Genomic DNA, 19,885 nt, shown 5'->3' with positions numbered 1-19,885 from the left:
CTTTCAGCTGCCTTGCTGTAAGAGTCAGAATAGAGTCCAAATGCCTTCATAAAGCTAGAAGCCATGGGGTTACAATAAAGGAATGCCACCAATGTGTTTGTGAAAAGACGATTACACTGCTTCCCCTGATGAATTTTTATATGAGGTTCTGCAAGTTTTGCATTTTAAATTCACATATTTTGCGATATCGACACCATTTAAGCCTGACATGTGAAGATCTATGACTGAATGATATCACCATTCCTCACACTCATCACTGCAAACACCAAAGCATGAACATAAAATGCATTTCACTCAGAGAACAGCACCAATCACACATCACCAAAAACACAATGAACACTGACAGTGGTGACCTACACAATACTGGTCATTGTTGCTATGGGTGTGAGTGAGGAGGAGAGATGCATTTGAGATGCCAATAAGTCAATTTGTCCTAGCCCATTTTTTTGTGCTTGCTAGGAAGCCTTAAGTAAAATCTGTTCTCTGAGTAGCCTGTGCCAGCACAACACAAGATCAGTAGTATTCACTGACTTATCTTTCACCAAATACCTTCCACATCAACATCTCACAATAAAAACCTGAGCCATGCATCCTACCCTCTTATTCCACACTGATCATTACACATCATTCCCTCTGGTGCTCATCAACAGTTCACAACACACCTCACTGACAACACTCATTCATACCCATCATCCTTAACAGGAGCACCACACATGATCCAGTCCATACGTTGCATATCTTGCTATCTAATAACACAATATTGACGCTTACCGCTCTCCTAATCTTGGTAAGTGCATTCCTCTCATCTAAATGCAGATGGAGAAATGGAGAAGGCTGTGAGAAATTTTAGGCAGGCTTGTCATGGGATCACTTACTCAGGTTACAAAAGGGATGAATGTGACTATGGATGGAAGAAGAGGCTTAAGGAACAATGGTCTCCTGCTAACAATGACAAAGAGACAAGAGACTGGAAACTGCAAGGCAGCCAACACTGCATACTAGAGAAATTAATTATCTTCTAAATGACTCAACATTCACTCCCTTAAAAATATAATGATAATAGCAACGGAGTGTAAATGAGAATGAAAGTATAAAATATTACTGGTAAAAAAGTCTGCCTGATTGAAACATACCAACTACTTAGCTTCTTGCCTTCAATACTGGTTAATGTGATAGTCAATTACCAGCATTTTGAGATTTTAAGGAAAGCAAAAAATCAGTGAAAAATCTTGAAAATAAATGAGATAAAAATAAAACTGCAGTTACATTTCAGACACGACTACAGTTCTACTTAAATAATACAGTACAATATATAGTGGAAAAAAAAAAAAAGATAAATCTTGAGCTTATAACCCATAATATCTGCTTCTGTGAGTCTTCAATTTTGTTGTTAAGTGTATCAGATTTTCAAAAAGGCCACATACATTACTTAGTAATATCCAACTAGTAAAAAAATATACAGAAATTTAATATCAACCAACAACACTATAGAGTATAAGCTCTTTTTACATTCAGGTAAGAAAAATTTATCATTAAATGGCTTATCATCTGCTGTATCTTCTTTTATCCACAATATTAACATTTCCAAACACAACTTATTCAGCCTGGCCTTTGTATCGCATGTCCAGGTGAGGAAAAAATTATTTACAAGTTCTTCATCATCCAGTGTCACCTTTCACCTGCAACGGCAGCGTTTCAAACATACTCGTAACTTATCAAGTCACACATCACATAAGTCATCACTCTTAGTGGAGTCCTTTGTTACACCAGCTGCTCCGTGCTCTGGGCAGACAGGTCCAGTATTCTCCAGGCTGCGCGGGAGTCTAACTCAGTCTGGTCTCGACATAAGACCCACACATATTGAACTCGTAGTACCTTGCTGGGGTCGCCCTCCACAACCTTTTGGAAAAGAATGGATTACAATTACTATTGTAAGAACATAAGAGAATAAGAAAAGTTGCAAGAAGCCATCAGGCCTACAAGTGGCAGTCCTTATAAGAAACACACCTACATATTTCCATCTATCATCACCATCCATAAATTTGTCTAATCTTCTTTTAAAGCTCCCTAATGACTCAGTATTAACAACCTGATTATTAACTCCATTCCATTAATCTACCACTTTGTTTGAGATCCCCCAAAACACTGTAGCCATTGCTTTGTAAGGATTAAGAGTGTGAATGTTGTGTGTAAGAGTGTGTGATGCTTTATCTCAGCTACCCATGTGGGATTGCTGCCCTGATATATAGACAGACAGATAGGTAGCTACAGTGATGTGGCCCTGTATTAGCATTTACATTTGTCCAGTTTCCCCTCTGGCTTATGCACACTCTCCTGCTCTCACCACAACTATTTTTCAAGGCCACAGAGATGCTTAACCAGATTCTCAAGAGTGTTGCTCCTGTTAACAATGTAGAAATCTTGTTAACCTGTCACTAAAACCATAAAATGCCTTTAAAAATCTGAGGAACCACAACTAGAGCCTTTGAAATGTAGTTGAAGTACAGCATGGAAGTGTTTCACAATATGGTTCTTTCCCCGAGACACTCACCTCCCCTTTACTGTTCCGCAGACACATGATTTGTTGGGACTGGAATGACACAGCCAGCACAGGGCCCTCCTCCATCACCTTGCCCATTACTAAGTCCACATTGTCCACATCCAGGACCTGTAATGGGAAATACAAGTCTTCATTAGTATAGTGTGTGTGGTGTGTTGTGTTTATTGCCTGTGTGTTAATGTGTTGGTTGTATGGTAACGTAGGTGGTGGTGGTGGTGGTGGGTATAGTAGTAGTAATTGTAGTAGTCTTTCTATCATTCAAACATCTTTTTCTTTTCTCAACTTTTCTTGTGTCCTCTCAAATATTCAACCTCTCTGGTGTACCAGTAAAAATAATATGTCCTGAATTTCATTCTCTCTCTCTCCCTCTCTCACCTTGGAATCAAATTTGAGGCCGAGTTGGTAGGCTTGCTTGACAGGAGTGGCCAGGAGGGAATAGGCTCTCTCATAGCACCAGTCTTGTAAAACCTGTAAGAACAACACAATTTACTTCATTTACTCCATATATTAAAGTGCCATTAGAAAAAACATCATCTTTCTATCATACAAGAAGTTGGGTAGTGTATAATGATGGATGGTCGGTTATGACAATGGCTATAAGAACATTTTATTTCACTCTCACATATACATACAAAATCATCTTCTGTTTATCAATAATGCCTCAGCTCTCAGTTTTCCTACCAAACCTAAGCAAACCTACAAAGTAATGTAAAATGTTTAGCCAAGAGCCTGCTCACCTCTAAATCTGGAGAGATCATTGCCTCTAACACATTAGGAATCATGTCATATTCACACTCCAGCAAGAACCTTTCCTTATCGAAAGTTGGGTCCATCTTGCAGATTTCAGTGAGAGCCTCAGACAACTCTGTTCTTTGGAAGACGCCACCAAACAGCTCGGACATCTGCAGATCAAAATATAACGATCAACACTTCCTATACTCAATGGAAGTATGCATAACAGATCCATTATATCAAATGCAGGTGGAGGAATGGACTGAGGAGGAGCTGTGGTAGTAAAAAACAAGGAAGATGCCGCCAAACAGCTCAAACATGTGCAGGTCAGAATATAACCATAGACACTTCCTACAGTTGATGAAAGTATACCTAACAAACCCAATATGTCAAATAATAGTGAATAGAAATATGGAAGGGCCAAGGGGGACAAAAATTCAAGAAAACATTGCTTTATGTAAGAGGTGCTTTAGCCTAGGGCAACAAAACTTATTAGAAAAATGAGCCCAATGAAGGTGCCAGTCTCTCTAGAGCAGGGGTTCTTAACCGGGGGTATCCATACCCCTTGGGGGTATGGGAACCAAAGGCCGGGGGTCTGGGACTCGATTTCTATAACTATAACTTTATTAATTTTGCTTTCAGTAAAAAAAATAATAAAATTATCAATGGTTATGTTTTTATGTAGTCGAGGGACTAAAAACTTGCACATTTATGTTCTGTTCTTTTTTTTTTTTGTATAATAAAACGGAACTATAACTTTATTAATTTTGCTTTCAGTAAAAAATAATAAAATTATCAATGGTTATGTTTTTTTCCTAGTAATCCGTATCTAAAGTACAGTAAATTCAAGCAATTGAAATACTCGTATCTGGAAGACATACTGGCAAATAATAGGATTGGTGATAATTATTTGAACAGTCAAGTGAAGGGGGTATGGGACCATATTCGACAATCCACTGGGGGTATGGAACCATCAAAAGGTTAAGAACCCCTGCTCTAGAGTATGGTCAAAAGAAAAAGGATTATCCAAAAATTTCAGAAGTGTCTTTGAGACCTCCCCTCTTGAAACATTTCAAGTCAAAAATGGGAGGAAATACAGAAGCAGGCTGGGAGTTCCAGAGTTTACCAGTAACATGAATGAAAGACTGAGAATACTGATGATCTGCATTAGGAAAGTGGACAGAATATGAGTAAGAGAAACTAAAAAGCTGATAACAATGTCACACCATCAAGTCTTCAGGAGCAGAACAAAACAACACATCATCTCACCTTATCCTTCATCAACATTGAGGCGCGGACCAACGGGTTGTCACTCTCATCTAGCTTTGTCTTCCACACAAGTACTTTGTTGACATAAGGGTTGTTGTCCTTAAAGTTCTGCCAGCTCTGGGCAAACTGAGAATCCTTATGTAGTGTTATTCCTCTTGCTTCAGTGTTCGCCTGGGGAGAAAATAAAGAGATGTAGTTGCTTTATGATATGACACTGAAAAATCTCTTTGACTGTCCATCCAGTTCAACAAAATCTCTTACTACGTATCTAAATAATAATTTTAAAAAATAAAGAATAATATCATCTTTATCTTTTTATAAAATATAAATGTTGTAACCCAAGGAACACCAACAGAACATAAAACGTGAAATAAGAAATGAAAGAGGAAGGAGGAAAGGAAGGTGGAAGCAAGAAGTGAAAGAGGAAGGACAAAAAGGAAAAATAAATGATGTAGGGAGAAAGATAGAAGGAAGAAATGAAGGAGGAAGGAAGGATGGAAAATAGAAGGGACAAATGAAAGAGAAAGGAAGAAGGAAAGAAGAAAAGTAGAAGGAAAGAAGGAAGAAAGATCAAAAGAAGAAATAAAGGAAAGAAAAAGCACAACAAAGCACTATAGTATCAAAAACCACAAAAAAAATAATATATAGAAAGACTGAAAAAAAAAAGTCTACTGCTTTCTTCCTCCCAACACAAACCTGAATAATTCTCTTCTCTGCCTCAGGATCTCGCTCAACTCTCTTGCGCAGCTTCTTGGGCGCTTTGTACACTCTGGCCCCAGCTCCCCCAAAGGTGGACTGGTCTATCTCCTCCTTCATGGCCTTGGCAGTGTCCGAGATGGTGCGGTATGTCTGGGTCTTGCTGATCTCCTCACCCTTCTGCGAGATGGTCTGCCCGACTTTCTGAGCCTGCTTTGTTGCCTCCTCTGTCAGTTTGGCTGCAACAAGATAAGTACAGTCAAGGAATGAATTGGATGGTTATCTGTTTATTTGCTGATTTGCTCTGAAATTACTAAGGTATTTACAAGTAACTATTTTCTACTTCTCATTCTAAAATCATAGATTCAATCAAGAATTTCCTTCTCTTTATCTTATTTTTCTTCTTTCTCCCTCACTTTACTACTACTACTACTACTGCCATCACAGGTCCACAATCTAACATTCAAAATCCTTGGGACTAGACACTCTTCAGAGATCAAAGAGTGAAAGTACTGGCTAACTCTTGCAATACTGAGATGAAGAGAACAAAGATAAGAGTAAGTACCAGAAGAGATGAGTACTGGCTAACTCCTGCAATACTGAGATGGACAAAACAGAGTAAGTAACAGGATGAAAATGTGGAGCTACTGGCCAACTCTTGCAGTAGCGAGGTGGACAGAACAAGGAGAGTAAGTACCTGTGGAAGAGATGGAAGGGTAAAGGTACTGGCTAACTCCTGCAGTAGTGAGGTGGACATAACAAGGAGGAGAGTAAGTACAGGAAGTGAAGGGAAGAAATATCACATTGTTTAGTCACTTACACGCCTTCTGGAGAATTTCTGCCTTGTGTGCTTCCTCCATTGTCTCGGTAACTTTCTTCTTGATGGTGTAAAACTGTTGCTTGGCCTTCTTTGTTCCCTCTGCTGTCTCCTCCTCCACTGTCTGGTATTTCTCTCTGTGTGCAAGGAAATTATAACACTATAATATTTCCTAAAGATTTTCTTTCATTTCTTTTGCCAACAACTGGAAATTTGGGAGAACATGGTCAAGATTCAAAAGAGGACTCAAACACCTTATCCGACAATCACCAGACTGGAATTAAATCAAAAGTTAAGTCTAGTTTCTTAATCCTTCAACTTATATTATTTAAGTAACCATAGATAATTTCAATAGAACTACAGGCACTTCACTACTCATTACTCATCTGCTGGCAGTGGCAGTTTTCTGAAGTAGTTCTCTATACTTGCACCAGACTATTTCCTGACACTGAAGGAGAACCCACAACACTCAAAGGGTTAATTAGATCATATCCCATTCAACGCACCAATGCAAGAGTTAATTTGTATCTTCAATCTTTTATCCCCTTCATATGGAAACTCTAGAACTTTCTGCCAGCTTCTGTTTCAACCTTCCTATGATCTCAATTATTTAGAGAGGATTATCAATGGATATCTTGATGAATAGACAGAGAGATGAATGTTTTGAAGATGTAAAAGATGGAATATATTGAGATAAAATACAGGATGAATGAAAGGAGGAAGAAAGGAAATGAAAGATAAAAAGATATGAAGAGTAAGAAGAAAGGAAGAAGAGGTGAACAAGGAGAAAAAAGCATAATCATGATAACCAACCTGACTTTTTGTAACGCTTCAGACTTTTCTAATTTTTCCATATCCTTTCTGAACTCCTTCAAGCTTTCCTTCATCTTCTGGTTTCTGTTCAATTCCTCTCTGAAGTTCTCAATGATTTTCCCGAGGAAGGTTGGGGGGCGCTGGGGGGGTGGTGTGGCACTGTAACTTCTCTGCTGCATCTGTCAGAACACAATAATCACCATTACATGTACTTGTGTCCATTGTATTTTGTCTGTGGTGGATCTGTGACATCTGCTGTGGTCTCAGGATGGAAATATGGAGTAGGGCACCATCTCATTATGAAGGGGCAGAGGTAAACCAGTGTGTGCTGTGGGGCATTGTTGTGGATGTGTGTGGCCAGCTGCATTATACTTCAGCTCCTGGGTGGTCCACGAGATTATTGGGGGCCAACAGGGCTATGAGTGTGTGTGTGTGTGTGTGTGTGTGTGTGTGTGTGTGTGTGTGTGTGTGTGTGTGTGTGTGTGTGTGTGTGTGTGTGTGTGTGTGTGTGTGTGTGTGTGTAGCTTTGTCTAGGCCACCCAACATGGGATTGCCCACCTGGTAAATAGATAGGTAGATAAATACTCGCGTCTGTGGTATTTTGACTCTGGAAGGTCTACGACAACAATTACAGGTATTACTTAATGATTTTGGTATCTATTTCTGAAATGCTTTTCCTCCCACACATAGAAATATCACACCCACTCATTAAATTTTCAAGATAACTCATCACCTTTCTTTCACAGTAATAATGTAAAGGTTACATCAACAACGAAACTCAAAGAAATACAAAGACATGAAAATAAATAAGTAAAACTAAATAAATAAATAACATAAATAATTCAATAAGGAAAATACAGAGAGAGTAAGAGAGAGAGAAGACAAATAGACAGAGAGAATAATGAAAAAGAGACACGACAAATAACAGAGTGCTGCTGCAAGTGTGTTCACTGCTGCACTGTCTCTTTAGTGTCAAGCATACCGTGACAGCCATGTGGTGTGTGGAGAGTTGGGGGAGGGCGGGAGGCTGCAGCCCAAGCCTTCCTCTCGCCCTCATCACCACCACTCCTCTGTGTCCCATCCTCATGTCCTGCAAGCAAAGTGACAAAATTAGTAACTGGTGCTACTGGCCATACTCTTGTGAAGTATTTAGGGAAAGTAGTGAGGGGAGCAAAAGAGAAGTGAAATGCAGGAATTGTGTAAGAGTTTATGTACATAGGAGGATTTTAGTAAGTATGAGAGAGAGAGAGAGAGAGAGAGAGAGAGAGAGAGAGAGAGAGAGAGAGAGAGAGAGAGAGAGAGAGAGAGAGAGAGAGAGAGAAACTGTCACCTTGCACCACCCTGAAAGTCACACACATCTTCATCTTCTTACTTCCTTTCTCTCAAAAACAATCATCTTTTTCCTCCCAGCATTCACCTTCAGTATCCATTTCACAAGTACAGAACCACTCCCTCAAATGATTATCTTAAGGTGTCAAACTATGAAAGATAAAGTGAATCCAATCTTAGATGCTGATGTAACATGGTGTGTGTGTGTAAATATATCAGTCTTAGAAGAGCATACCCATTCATCCTGTCTATCTAGTAAAAGTAAGATTATCCGTGATTCAGAGCAGAAGATTATAATATTGTCCTACACACAACACACGAGTAACATAGGAGGCTGTGCACTCCACCCTTGTTTCATCAGGCACAGCTCATTCACTCCAGGTGATGTTATCATATAATTGTTGACAATTTGAGCTAAAACAGCCATACCAGCCATCATGTCAATTCAAAACATCCAGAAATGAACAAGAAGCGAAAGCGTAAACATAAGAATGAAAGGATGCAACTTTTCCGAAAATTTATCTAACACATGACCTCCGCCTAGCAGACGATGTCACTTCACCAGCTGTTTTTACGCCCGCACCTGCACATGTCCCGCTCCCCACGCACGCACAGCCTCCCTGCACAGTGTTCTGTGTATGATTTGTTGTTTGAGGCGTCTGTGAGTCTTAGATGCTTACCCTAATGAGGCCGGCCACCCGCCAGAAGTGTTCTGTTCGGCCACTCATCTGATCTTGATCAAGCTGCAGCCGTGGCTCGATTCTCGTCTTGATCTTGATGCTACACAGGGCACATTCTCTCGAAAAACTCCCTAACAGCCTCACTCATCCGTTCATTCGTCTCTCTGTACATATACAAGCTGAAAAGGGTGCGTGACAATATACATTCTTGCCTAACTACTCTAACTCTTCACCCAGTCTGTTTCTATATATCATTTAGTCATCTGTATTTAGTTCGTGTCCACATGCATACTTCGCACTAAGTTGTCTAAATTTTCATTCAACCCAATCTTTTTTTACGAATTATCTAGAATTATCTCTATTCACCCTAACATAAACAATATCTATATCTAAAAAACCTAAGTACAATTTACTTCCATCCTTATTCTCTCTCTCTCAATCATTTCATTCACCACAAACATATTATCCTTATATTATCATGTAAACTCATTCTCATTCTTGTATCCTTCCTTATGGAACAGACACACTCTGTATTGACTCCATTTTTTCGGTACTCTCTTCATCCCAGCCTTGGATGAATAATTCAGACATTCAAGCAATCATTACCTCACCACCATTCTTGTAGAACTAGTACGGTATATCATCCGAGCTTGCTGCCTTACTATTCTTCCGCCGTCTCACACACCTCTCCACTTCCTCCATGCTGATTATTTCATCCAGTTCATTTGCATTCTTCCTTTCCAGTGTCACACATCCATCTCTCACACCAAACACCTCACCTAAACCACCCAGTTATTCTCAGAACACTTTGATTGCCTCCCTGATTCCGTCCTTCTCTGTTATAACTATTCCATTCATCTTCAGACATCCAAACACACACAAAACACACTTTAAGCATTCAACACACGCTAAACGCCACATAACACCCAAAAATACTCACAATTCTTACTCGAAGACACCCAAAACACGCTTAAAACATCCAAAACACTCAAAATACCCCATAACATCCCAATATACCCACAAATCTCACCCAAACACACCAAAAACACACTCGAAACAAACATAACACCCTCAAAACATCCTAAAATATCTGCAAAAATCCACTCAAAACATTTAAAACGAACCCAAAACACCTTACAACACCCCAAAACTCATCAAACATACCCAAAACACTCAAAACATCCAAAACACACCCAAAACACCTCACAACATCACAGAATGCGTCCCAAACACACCCTAACAGACTCAAAACTGCCTGCTCACACTTAAATACGCCCAAAACACCTCACGACATCACAGAATGCGCCCCAAACACACCCTAACAGACTTAAAACTGCCTTCTCACTTTTAAATACACCCAAAACACCTCACGACATCACAGAATGCGCCCCAAACACACCCTAACAGATCCAGCACTGCCTGCTCACATTCAAATACACCCCAAAAGACGCCTCATACACCAAAACTCACTCAACACACTTAAAACACCCGAAATAAATCCAAAACAAATTCACAACACCTTAATATAGTCCCAAACACACCAGAACATCTCACAATATACTCAAAACACCCCACACGACTCAAAACACGTAAAATCTAACTAAAAACATCCTAAACCGCACTAAAAACACCCAAAATTCACTTAAAACACAATGATAACAGCAAATATACACCCAAAACACACCTAATCACCCCATAAAGACACTCTAAACACTCCACAACACTCCTATATACTTCCAAAATACGTAAAACACCTAAAACACACCAAATATTACAGAGGAAGGCAGAGCAACAAGCGAAACTAAGCTAAATATTGTTTTACCTCTTGCCTCTTCTTTCTCCTCCTCACTTCTTCCTCCTCCTCCTCCTTCATTTATCTTACTTTCTTTTTTCTACTACTGCTGTCTACAGGACTGAGTCAAGAAACAGCTGGAAACACCAGGAAAACACTGGAAATTACGGTAAATATAGAAGAAACACTGGAGCAGAAAGAGTCCCTCCTCCTTGATGACGTCACATGCGAACTGCCGCCGGCCGGCTTACGTACGTAACGTATTTCATTTTGAAATTGACTTTTAAAAAAAATAAAGCTAGGCTCGAATGCATTATATATTCTGACTTGACAATTACTTTAATAAATATTCACAATATTAAAACATCTGCAGCCTGAGTAGTTGTAAAGAAATATTAATAAGAAATATGTAAAAAGTGTTGGAACCTTCGACTCCATAAATACCATTGAAAAGTCCACTCACTTCATTTTAGACCGCAAAAAAACACTTAAAAAAATCTGAACTATTTTTTCAAACAATACACACTTAGTTAAAAGCTAAAATAGAGAGATAAAAAAATCTAAAAAATGACAAAATCACCACTTTTAACGGGATTAAAAGCTATTTTAAAAATCACATACTTAACTCAATAGGAACGCAAAACACTTTAAGAATCATAAACTATTTTTTGAAACAACAAAACCTTCATTACAGCCTCTAATAAAAAAGCCAAAAACCCGTGTTGGGTAAATTTCACCGTAAAAAAACCGTCCTTTATTTACGTAAAAAATAACAAATTCAGCACATTTACTTAACTGAAGCAAGAAAAACACTTCAAAAGCAACAAAATATTTTTAGAAACCATAAAAACTTACTATACAAGCAAAATAAAGTCATTCGGGAAAATGAAAAAAAAATATTGGAACCAGCAAGCTGGAGGAGGCGGAGTCCATCATGGCGGCCCTCAGCGGCGTACTCAGTGGACAAGCCGGCCGCCTCAATTATCTTTCATGACACCAAAAGCAGGTTATGGCAGATTTATCTGACCAGCGGATATAAAGACTAGACATGTGGCTCCATCTTGGGACATGTTAGGTTTAAAATTAGAGAGAGACGAAGCAAATAATGACTGAAAACAATGACGCCCAGCCTCTACCTCAGCTGACACCTTGGTTTACATACTGAACCTTCATTATTAGGCTAAATTTTCAACTGTTTCCTGACTCAGACGTAAACCTAAAAATAAATCAAATAAATAACGAATAATAAAAACCTAAATAAAGGAGTACAACACACTACAGGGAGTAGGAGGTGAAGGCAGTAAGGCTGAGAGGAGGCTGGCACCGCTGGACTCACCTTAGTACTTGTATCCCTCTGATGCTGCTTGGCGGTGCTCGGTGCAGGGAGAAGTTGCCGGGAATACGGAAACACTGGTTAATAGAGCGTGTAGGGCAAGCAAGACTGACTAGTACTAAAACACTTCAGCCAGCCCGCCAGGCGGCAGCCAACCTTCCCTTCCCAGCGCCACCTGTCACTGTTCCTCTACCCCCCCCCCCCACACACACACACACACACACACACACACACACACACACACAAAAGTTGACATGTTATCAAATAATAATTCAGTTAATATAAATATCCTCACTTCCCCACTCTCTTTTTTTTTCCCCACTCCACACCCGCTAAGTGATTATAAACGCAGATTTCACACTGCTATACCATGTCACCGTAACAAACAGAACCAGCGCAGGATAGGCTCAGTTAAAATCTCTCTCTCTCTCTCTCTCTCTCTCTCTCTCTCTCTCTCTCTCTCTCTCTCTCTCTCTCTCCTGTTTCCCATGGCCACAAAGATGATTAGTAGGGTTTTCAAAGGTGTTTCTCCTATTAATAATGTAGAAATGTTAATCTGTCACTAGAACCGTAAAACCAGCCTTGAAAACCCGCGTCACTTTGACTACAGCCTATTAAAAGCCTGTTTCTCCTGTTAATAGTATATAAATGTTATTAATCTGTCACTAGAACCGTAAAAACGCCATTGAAAACCAGTGGAACTACTGAGAGAGAGAGAGAGAGAGAGAGAGAGAGAGAGAGAGAGAGAGAAACACACACAACTGCCTAACCAATAAACTGTTTATTATTATTATTATTGTTGTTATTATTATTATTATTATTATTATTATTATTATTATTATTATTATAACACACATTGACGGTTGCCTGTCTATTCTCCTATTATGAATGTTTCAGGACCTCTTGTCATTTGTTTTGTGTTATTTTAGATTTTTTTAATGTTTTATTAAGTGTTTTTCGATGATTTCGAAAAATTAATTACGGTCTTGTAAAGGAATATTTGTTTCCCTTGGCAAGTCTGGCCAGATAGGAAAAGGTGAATATTTTGACTCTAACTTCGTCTTTATCTATAGTTTCCTTATGTTAATATAAACATTGTGTATATAATTACTTGTAATAAAGAGAAAAAGAGGTATTAACTTATCTTTTTTTTTCAATAAGTGCATGCATATGCAAATTTGAGCTGTACACAAGCCATCGTCATGAAACAAAGTGGGACGACTGCATCCCGTGGCAGACGACGTCACTACAGCTTAAAGCAGTTCACGTCCGCTCGCCTCTCTTCTATCAGCTCTAGCTGGCAGGCGTTTCATTTCAGTACATATTAAAACTAAAGAACAATAAAGTCAAATGAGAGCCATTGCACAAGTTTGTTTTTTTTTTTTTTTTATTTATTTCTAGCAACATTCACCAGAACGTTGTATTACTGTGTAGTCATTTTATCATTAATATTCCTTGACATGCATCAAGTTTGGTGAAAGCACATTCCAAACACCACAATATTGGATGAAGTAGATGCAGTAGAATTGTCAATAATATGCCTCCTCCTCCTCGCCAGTCCTTTCTCCCCGAGAGTATGAACATACTTTTTTTATGAATGTGGCAATTAATGTACATGAAAGGTATGAATTAGTAATAAAAAAAAAAAAGTACAGTAGCCACATTTTGAGCTACGAACGTTAAATAACTTGTAATAACTGCGAGTATGGATGACAGAACAAACTTAACATGAGTACATGCTTCAAAATAATGAGATGATTTGATGATTTCCATTTAATTTAACATTCACTTATCACTCCTTCACGCCAAGAGCTACAATAGTAGTACTCAAACGGAACTATTGATCTACACACTTCTTTTCACTTCTACTAACTTCTTAACACTTGAAAACTTCCCACCATCATGAAAACGTGTGAAAAATTTGCATATTATCATATTTTCCCTTTCTGCAATGGCATCAAAATCATAACAAAAGCAGGCATTACAGAATTAATTGTACACATTATCATCATTATTCTCCCAGACATGTACATACAATATGCACCTGTGGGGTGCACAAGATCCCCATTGAGAAAAAAAAACATTCATGGGTTTTATGAAATTTGTACCACTAGAGTGAGTGAAAATTTACTAAGATGCAAGAAAAAATGAAAAGAAACAAAATAATAATAATAATAATAATAATAATAATAATAATAATAATAATAATAATAATAATAATAATAATAACAACAATAATAATAACAACAATAATAATAATAATAAAGAAAAATTAGAGTTGAAATTATCCTAAATCAAAGAAGTCTGGCATTTAAAATAAAATATCAATGTTACTTTTTCTTATGCTGAAAATTACAATTAATATTGTTGATGAAGGAATAAGTAAGTGTGTGTGTGTGTGTGTGTGTGTGTGTGTATTGGCATGTGTGGAGTCATTCTACACTTGTAATTGTCACCAGAAGATTTTATCAACCTAAGCTACAGTTATTCATATTAAGCTTTTTTTCTTCTTGTACTCTTCAAGATTTAGAGATCTCTTGGGAGCTGCACTCACTGAACTCCCATTTGTTGCACTCCCCAGGTTTTGTCTGGGACCAACAGGAGCTGAGGCTGGAAAAGGTACACTGAAATTACTGAGTGTTGGTGAAGAGAACTAGAGACAGTGCAGATAGAGAGGACTAGGAACTGAGCTGAGGCAGTGACATAAAGAGGAATAGAGACGGTGCAGATGGAGATGAAAAGGACTAGGGACTGAGCAAAGGCAGTGATGTAAAGAAGACTAGAAACAGTGCAGATGAAGATGAAGAGGACTAGGAACTGAGCAGAAAATATAAGGAGGATTGGAGACTGTACAGAGTGATAAAGAGAATTATAGGCAGTGTACAGGAAGAGATATGGCAACATGAGGAATAAAATCAATCTTACAGACAGACACAATGCAAAAACACTGATTTCTTGAACTTGAACTCCTAACCCTCTTAGGCTATACAGGACAGAAAAGCAAGCATCAGTTACCATTACCAGGAATCGTCACATCCAAGTCGATCTTGACATCAAAATCATGAGCAGCGAATAGATCTTCAGCTTGTATTCTCTTCCGCTCTTCGTCTTTCTTCTTCTCTTCATCTTGCTTCTTTCTGTTAAGCTCTTCTTCCTGAAAAAAAAGAAAGAAAACACAAAATGTCACTCTTATTATTCATTAGTGACTAAGTTAGTATACTGAGGGAGCCAACAACAGCTCAAAAAGAAAGATTTTAGTGTGCTATTTAGTAAAACTCCTTCAATCATCAAATGAACAAGATAGTTTAATACATGACACAAAGATGTCCATTCACCCACTTGTCTGTTATGATGTCTTTGCTGACTCTGAGTTTGAACTACCTATAACTCATCAATCAAAAATTGTTAACCGTATAAGAATACAAAGATCACACCACACCCTACATTTCTTCTCTCTCTTCCTTTTGCTTCATTTTCCATCCTTCCTGACTGAATTCATATTATCTCTGGCTTATCAATCCAAAAATGTTAACCATATAAAAATGCAAAGGCCATACTACACCCTACCTTTTTTCTCTTCTCTTCTTCTTGTTTCATTTTCTGTTCCATCTCCACCTTGATAAGCATCTCCAAGGACTGCATGTCAGGTTCCTTGGTACGGGTGACCATGGTGGGCCGAGTCGACCGCTGGGTGAACGGATCGTCAATTTTTGTTCCTTTCTTCGCTTCAATCTCCGCCTGAAGGAATGCAGAAAAAAATATGTCATGAGGTGAAAAGTCATTACAAGAAAAGCATACAAAATATCATCTTGTTTTCCATCTGGGGACACAAAAAAATGTGTTCTCTACCTAAAGAGATACAGAAAAATATCAGTTTGCTTTCTACTGTGATCCACAAAGAACGCTCCTTGTTTTCTGCTTAAAATCACAATGCGTTTCTGTTGGAAGAGATATACCACAAGGAAACATCACCTTGTTTGTTTTTCCTTCATAGCATTGCAAATATTGTAATTCTCTTCTCTCTCCATCTCATCTTATTCTGCATTTACACTGGAGAAAACCAGATGAGAGAAGATCAAGAAGACAGAGAGAGAGATATGGAGGGTTTTTCCTTATCAGCACTGCATGTGTCCTGATACTGTTCTGTTCTTGTGAGCAGTTCATTATTTACCTCATGTGTTCTCCCTGTGAGTGGAGTTGCCTTACATTCAGATCTATAGAAAACCATTATCAAATGGCTGATAACATTTTATGCCTACCAACTTAAGAGATGGTACCTGTAATAGTACTGTAATGTAGTTGTTAAGTGCTGCATCATATGTGTGTGTGTGTGTGTGTGTGTGTGTGTGTGTGTGTGTGTGTGTGTGTGTGTGTGTGTGTGTGTGTGTGTGTGTGTGTGTGTGTGTGTGTGTGTGTGTGTGTGTCAAGCTAGCCACCAGCCAGTGATGTATTGACCCATACCAAGTCCCCAAGCCTTCAAGCTCTTTTGAGCCATGTGACATTTCCCCAGTTAACAAGTATTCTCAATTATTCCTTACTTTCTCTGGTAAACTCTGAATTTCCTGCCTGCTTCTGTATTTCCACCTTCCTATGACTTGAATTCCTTCAAGAGGGAGGTTTGAAGACACTTTATCCTTTAATTTTTGCAATAAATGTACCCAAACATCAGGCACACAAAAAGAGATGAATGTTCCATGAGAAGCAATGAAAAATACAAAAAAAAAAAAAAAAAAAAAAACTAAAATCTTGAAAAACACACCAAAACATCAAAGACAAAAAAAGTGGAGAGGCTTGACAGGTTTCCACATACTTGATGTGAAGGCCAAGGTGGACAATGTAAACTGACGTCCACCTTGCCCTTCACATCAAGTATGTGGAAACCTGTGAAGTCTCTCCACTGCAGCCCATTTCTGTCACAGAAGAAGCTTTGAGCAGTGTTAGTGTGGACTGTGTGAGGCCATTACCCGCACAGCTCCAGGTAATCAATATTTACTAGCCAGTGTAGGTGGAGCCTACAAAAATAAAATGTCAAGTGACTCTCAGAACATAAGAACATAAGAACATAACATAGGAACATAAGAAATAAGGGAAGCTGCAAGAAGCGACCAGGCAGTCCGTCTATGAAATATACCCACCTATTTCCACCTATCATCCCCATCCATAAACCCAGTCTGATCTTCTCTTAAAGCTCCCTAATGTCCCAGCACTAACAACGTGATTACAGAGTCCATTCCACTCATCTACCACTCTATTTGAGAACCAATTTCTTCCTCTCTTAATCCTATCTCAGTATGGGTTCATCATGCTCTAAATCAATTTTCCATCCACCTTTAATAATCTGTTGGCGACAAATTATCAGCATTACCAATCTTTGTTGACTTCCCCAAAGCCCTTCATGCTGTCAACCACAATATACTTCTACAAAGACTATATCGTTACAGCACACGAGGTACTATACACTCCTGGTTCAGAGCCTGCTTGACAGATACAACCCAATGCACAGTCCATGATAGGTACAAGGCCAAACAAACATAATGTCAAGGCTTTTTGTTCTTTATACCAAAAGAAGGACTTGTATTCACTTTCCCTGAAAATATCTCATGCTCACTCCCCTCCTGTTTGTTTTGAAGCACACTGCAGGACACTTCATTCACACTGCCCAAACAGCTCAGTAAAATGTGAATTTGGGGTAATAGCAATACCAGAACCAGGTTGTCATTTAGATACAGTAAGAGTAAAGACTAGAAGGATTCTGGAAGAGGAAGAGGAAAACACACACACACACACACACACACACACACACACACACACACACACACACACACACACACACCTGTTGGACATAGCAAGGTGACTGTCCATTCTTGTTGGTATCTGATAATAGGTATTGTTGGGAATCCTCTGAGTCTGAAAAAAAGGGAAACAAACTTATTAAGTAAACACTCACCATTACTAAGTATATACACACCCACACAGGACCCCCAGACCCTCCCAGACCCAGAGAAAGATAAACAATTCCTTTCCTCAGATCTCTATGACTTAACTTCCTCACCCAAGCCCCTTCAAGACACCTAATAAGACCCCCTAAACCCTCCCCAAGCTCCCAGGACCCTTTAGAAGACACCCACACCTGAGGGCTGAGGAGTGTCCCTTACGCAAAATTGACTACTCTGGAAAATGCAGTGGTAGTGTTGCTCATTGTAATCAAAGGGGCTTCAGTGAGAGTGTAAGGAGTTTTAAATGATGCAGTGGAGTCAGTTGCAACAGCACTATGAGGCAGGGCGTTCTACAGATCTATGCACCTCAGATTAGAACTTACGTCTGGTCTCTACCGATACGCGGGGATTGGGGCTTGCCACTTTGGAATTGGCGACCTCTGGTGTGAGTTAATGAAGACTTTGTTAAGGGGTCATGTGCTAGTATTTGATTAGTATTTGATAAGATCGGCAGTAATGAGCCTTCCCTGCACGGAGTACTAGTTGGGAGTTTGAAGTGGTTGGCATAACGTAATTTGGATAGGCCGCTCATTTCTTTTCTCCAATTTGGTTGCAGAGATTCAAGATGTTTCAGTGGCACCGTGTGTTCCATACTGTGGATCCAAAAAAAAAAAAAAAAAAAAAAAAAAGATAAGACGAAAAGCTTCCTCGCTCTATCACTCACCACAAGCCCAGAGTATATAGTATCAGAGGTAAGATATGAAGCAAAGGCCTGATGTGGGATGTGGAGAGTTACCATAACGTGAGGGTACGGCACAGGGTACACATGAAAGTTCTAGGCAAATTTGTTCCTTTAGTTGTTACTACATGCAGTAAAACCATCACAATATCACCTTGAATACGTCATACATACTCTGAATAATTATGTATGATAAAGAAAATCTTACAGAATCAATAGCAGGTGCAGGAAGAGAAGATAACACATCCTGTAACTTTAAACAGGATCAGGAAAGAGGCTGGCGCGGTGTAAACATGTTCGAATAATTATTCTGTGGTAAATAATATCTTTGAAATACACTTACATGTTCACATGATTGACGACATATAGTAACTTTTAATTATTTCATTAGTTAATCCAGTATTTTCTATCTGATTATTGATACTTTATTTATATAAGATAGCAGTTTGTTATTTTTATAACTCTTCCTTATCAACATCGAATCTTACACCCAACTAGCGGTATATTTAAACGTATATGTGAGCGGCATATTTACCTAACGGCATATTTAGAGTTAGTACGTACCTTTGCTTCTGCTGAGCCAAATCTGACACGAGTGATAGGATGAAATGAAGAAATTATGCGTAAAGAAAAAGGTATTAATCTATCAATTCCTACCGCATACTGTGTTAACTGATGGAATAAAACCTTTTTCCCCTGTTGGTCTCCTCTCATAAAAAAAAAAAAAAAGGAATAGAGAAATTACGCTGGAGACTTCACGTTTTCAATAATACTTAAAGAAGTAAAGAAAAGCGTTAATCAATCACACCATACCACATATACGTGTTAACTGATAGAAAAACACGCCTATTGAAACTGGCAGCCACGCCCTCAACCCTCAGTGGAATACATCTTTCACCTTTCATCTGACAGCTCGGTATAAGGGTGGTATTTCTCTCTCTCTCTCTCTCTCTCTCTCTCTCTCTCTCTCTCTCTCTCTCTCTCTCTCTCTCTCTCTCTCTCTCTTATCAAATATGAGGAAAGGTAATGACAAAATGTTAAATTGAAAATGCGACATAATAGATGCTCCGGAATGAAAGTTTTGAATTATACACAAATTACTAAGAGAGAGAGAGAGAGAGAGAGAGAGAGAGAGAGAGAGAGAGAGAGAGAGAGAGAGAGAGAGAGAGAGAGAGAGAGAGAGAGAGAG

The 19,885-nt window shown here is 38.8% G+C and overlaps 2 protein-coding genes across 5 annotated transcripts; both read right to left on the bottom strand.

Annotated features, from left to right (window-relative positions):
• Window positions 1–1,220: 1,220 nt before the first annotated feature.
• LOC135112546 (mitochondrial import inner membrane translocase subunit TIM44-like) lies at window positions 1,221–12,214 on the bottom strand. 2 transcript variants are annotated; one of them, XM_064026994.1, is made up of 11 exons: window positions 12,025–12,214; window positions 8,897–9,075; window positions 7,870–7,977; window positions 6,888–7,066; window positions 6,078–6,211; window positions 5,258–5,496; window positions 4,562–4,732; window positions 3,298–3,462; window positions 2,936–3,028; window positions 2,552–2,668; window positions 1,221–1,899 (listed from the first exon to the last, which is right to left on the bottom strand). In XM_064026994.1, exons 2-11 carry the CDS (start codon window positions 8,942–8,944, stop codon window positions 1,762–1,764), a joined length of 1,392 nt encoding a protein of 463 aa, XP_063883064.1. In that variant the 5' UTR covers window positions 8,945–9,075; window positions 12,025–12,214; the 3' UTR covers window positions 1,221–1,761. The 2 variants fall into 2 exon arrangements, with proteins under 2 accessions (XP_063883064.1, XP_063883065.1); XM_064026995.1 differs by lacking the exon at window positions 8,897–9,075.
• A 1,800-nt stretch (window positions 12,215–14,014) lies between these two features.
• On the bottom strand, window positions 14,015–19,003 carry LOC135112545 (RNA polymerase-associated protein RTF1 homolog). Of its 3 annotated transcripts, none has more exons than XM_064026991.1 (5): window positions 18,905–19,002; window positions 17,855–17,928; window positions 15,589–15,759; window positions 15,037–15,175; window positions 14,015–14,631 (listed from the first exon to the last, which is right to left on the bottom strand). In XM_064026991.1, the coding sequence occupies exons 3-5, from the start codon at window positions 15,688–15,690 to the stop codon at window positions 14,510–14,512; spliced, it is 363 nt and encodes a 120-aa protein (XP_063883061.1). In that variant the 5' UTR covers window positions 15,691–15,759; window positions 17,855–17,928; window positions 18,905–19,002; the 3' UTR covers window positions 14,015–14,509. The 3 variants fall into 3 exon arrangements, with proteins under 3 accessions (XP_063883061.1, XP_063883063.1, XP_063883062.1); XM_064026993.1 differs by having other exon boundaries at window positions 15,043–15,175; XM_064026992.1 differs by lacking the exon at window positions 17,855–17,928 and having other exon boundaries at window positions 18,905–19,003.
• Between the last annotated feature and the right edge of the window lie 882 nt (window positions 19,004–19,885).

The sequence above is a fragment of the Scylla paramamosain genome, chromosome 24, assembly GCF_035594125.1.
Source record: "Scylla paramamosain isolate STU-SP2022 chromosome 24, ASM3559412v1, whole genome shotgun sequence".
In the NCBI taxonomy this organism is placed as follows: Eukaryota; Metazoa; Arthropoda; class Malacostraca; order Decapoda; family Portunidae; genus Scylla; species Scylla paramamosain.
Note: the sequence above shows the minus strand (reverse complement) of the source record. Positions and strands in the feature narration are given on the sequence as shown.

Coding starts and splice junctions, on each gene's coding strand:
- LOC135112546 (XM_064026994.1), bottom strand. CDS start 8,944: ATGAGTGGCCGAACAGAACACTTCTGGCGGGTGGCCGGCCTCATTAGG. Junction 3,029..3,297: donor TGATCTCTCCAGATTTAGAG/GTGAGCAGGCTC, acceptor TTGTTCTTACAG/GTTTTACAAGACTGGTGCTA. Junction 2,669..2,935: donor GCCTCAAATTTGATTCCAAG/GTGAGAGAGGGA, acceptor TTCCCATTACAG/GTCCTGGATGTGGACAATGT.
- LOC135112545 (XM_064026992.1), bottom strand. CDS start 15,690: ATGGTCACCCGTACCAAGGAACCTGACATGCAGTCCTTGGAGATGCTT. Junction 15,176..15,588: donor AAGAAGAGAAGAGAAAAAAG/GTAGGGTGTAGT, acceptor CTTTTTTTTCAG/GAAGAAGAGCTTAACAGAAA. Junction 14,632..15,036: donor TGTGACGATTCCTGGTAATG/GTAACTGATGCT, acceptor TACCTTTTCCAG/CCTCAGCTCCTGTTGGTCCC.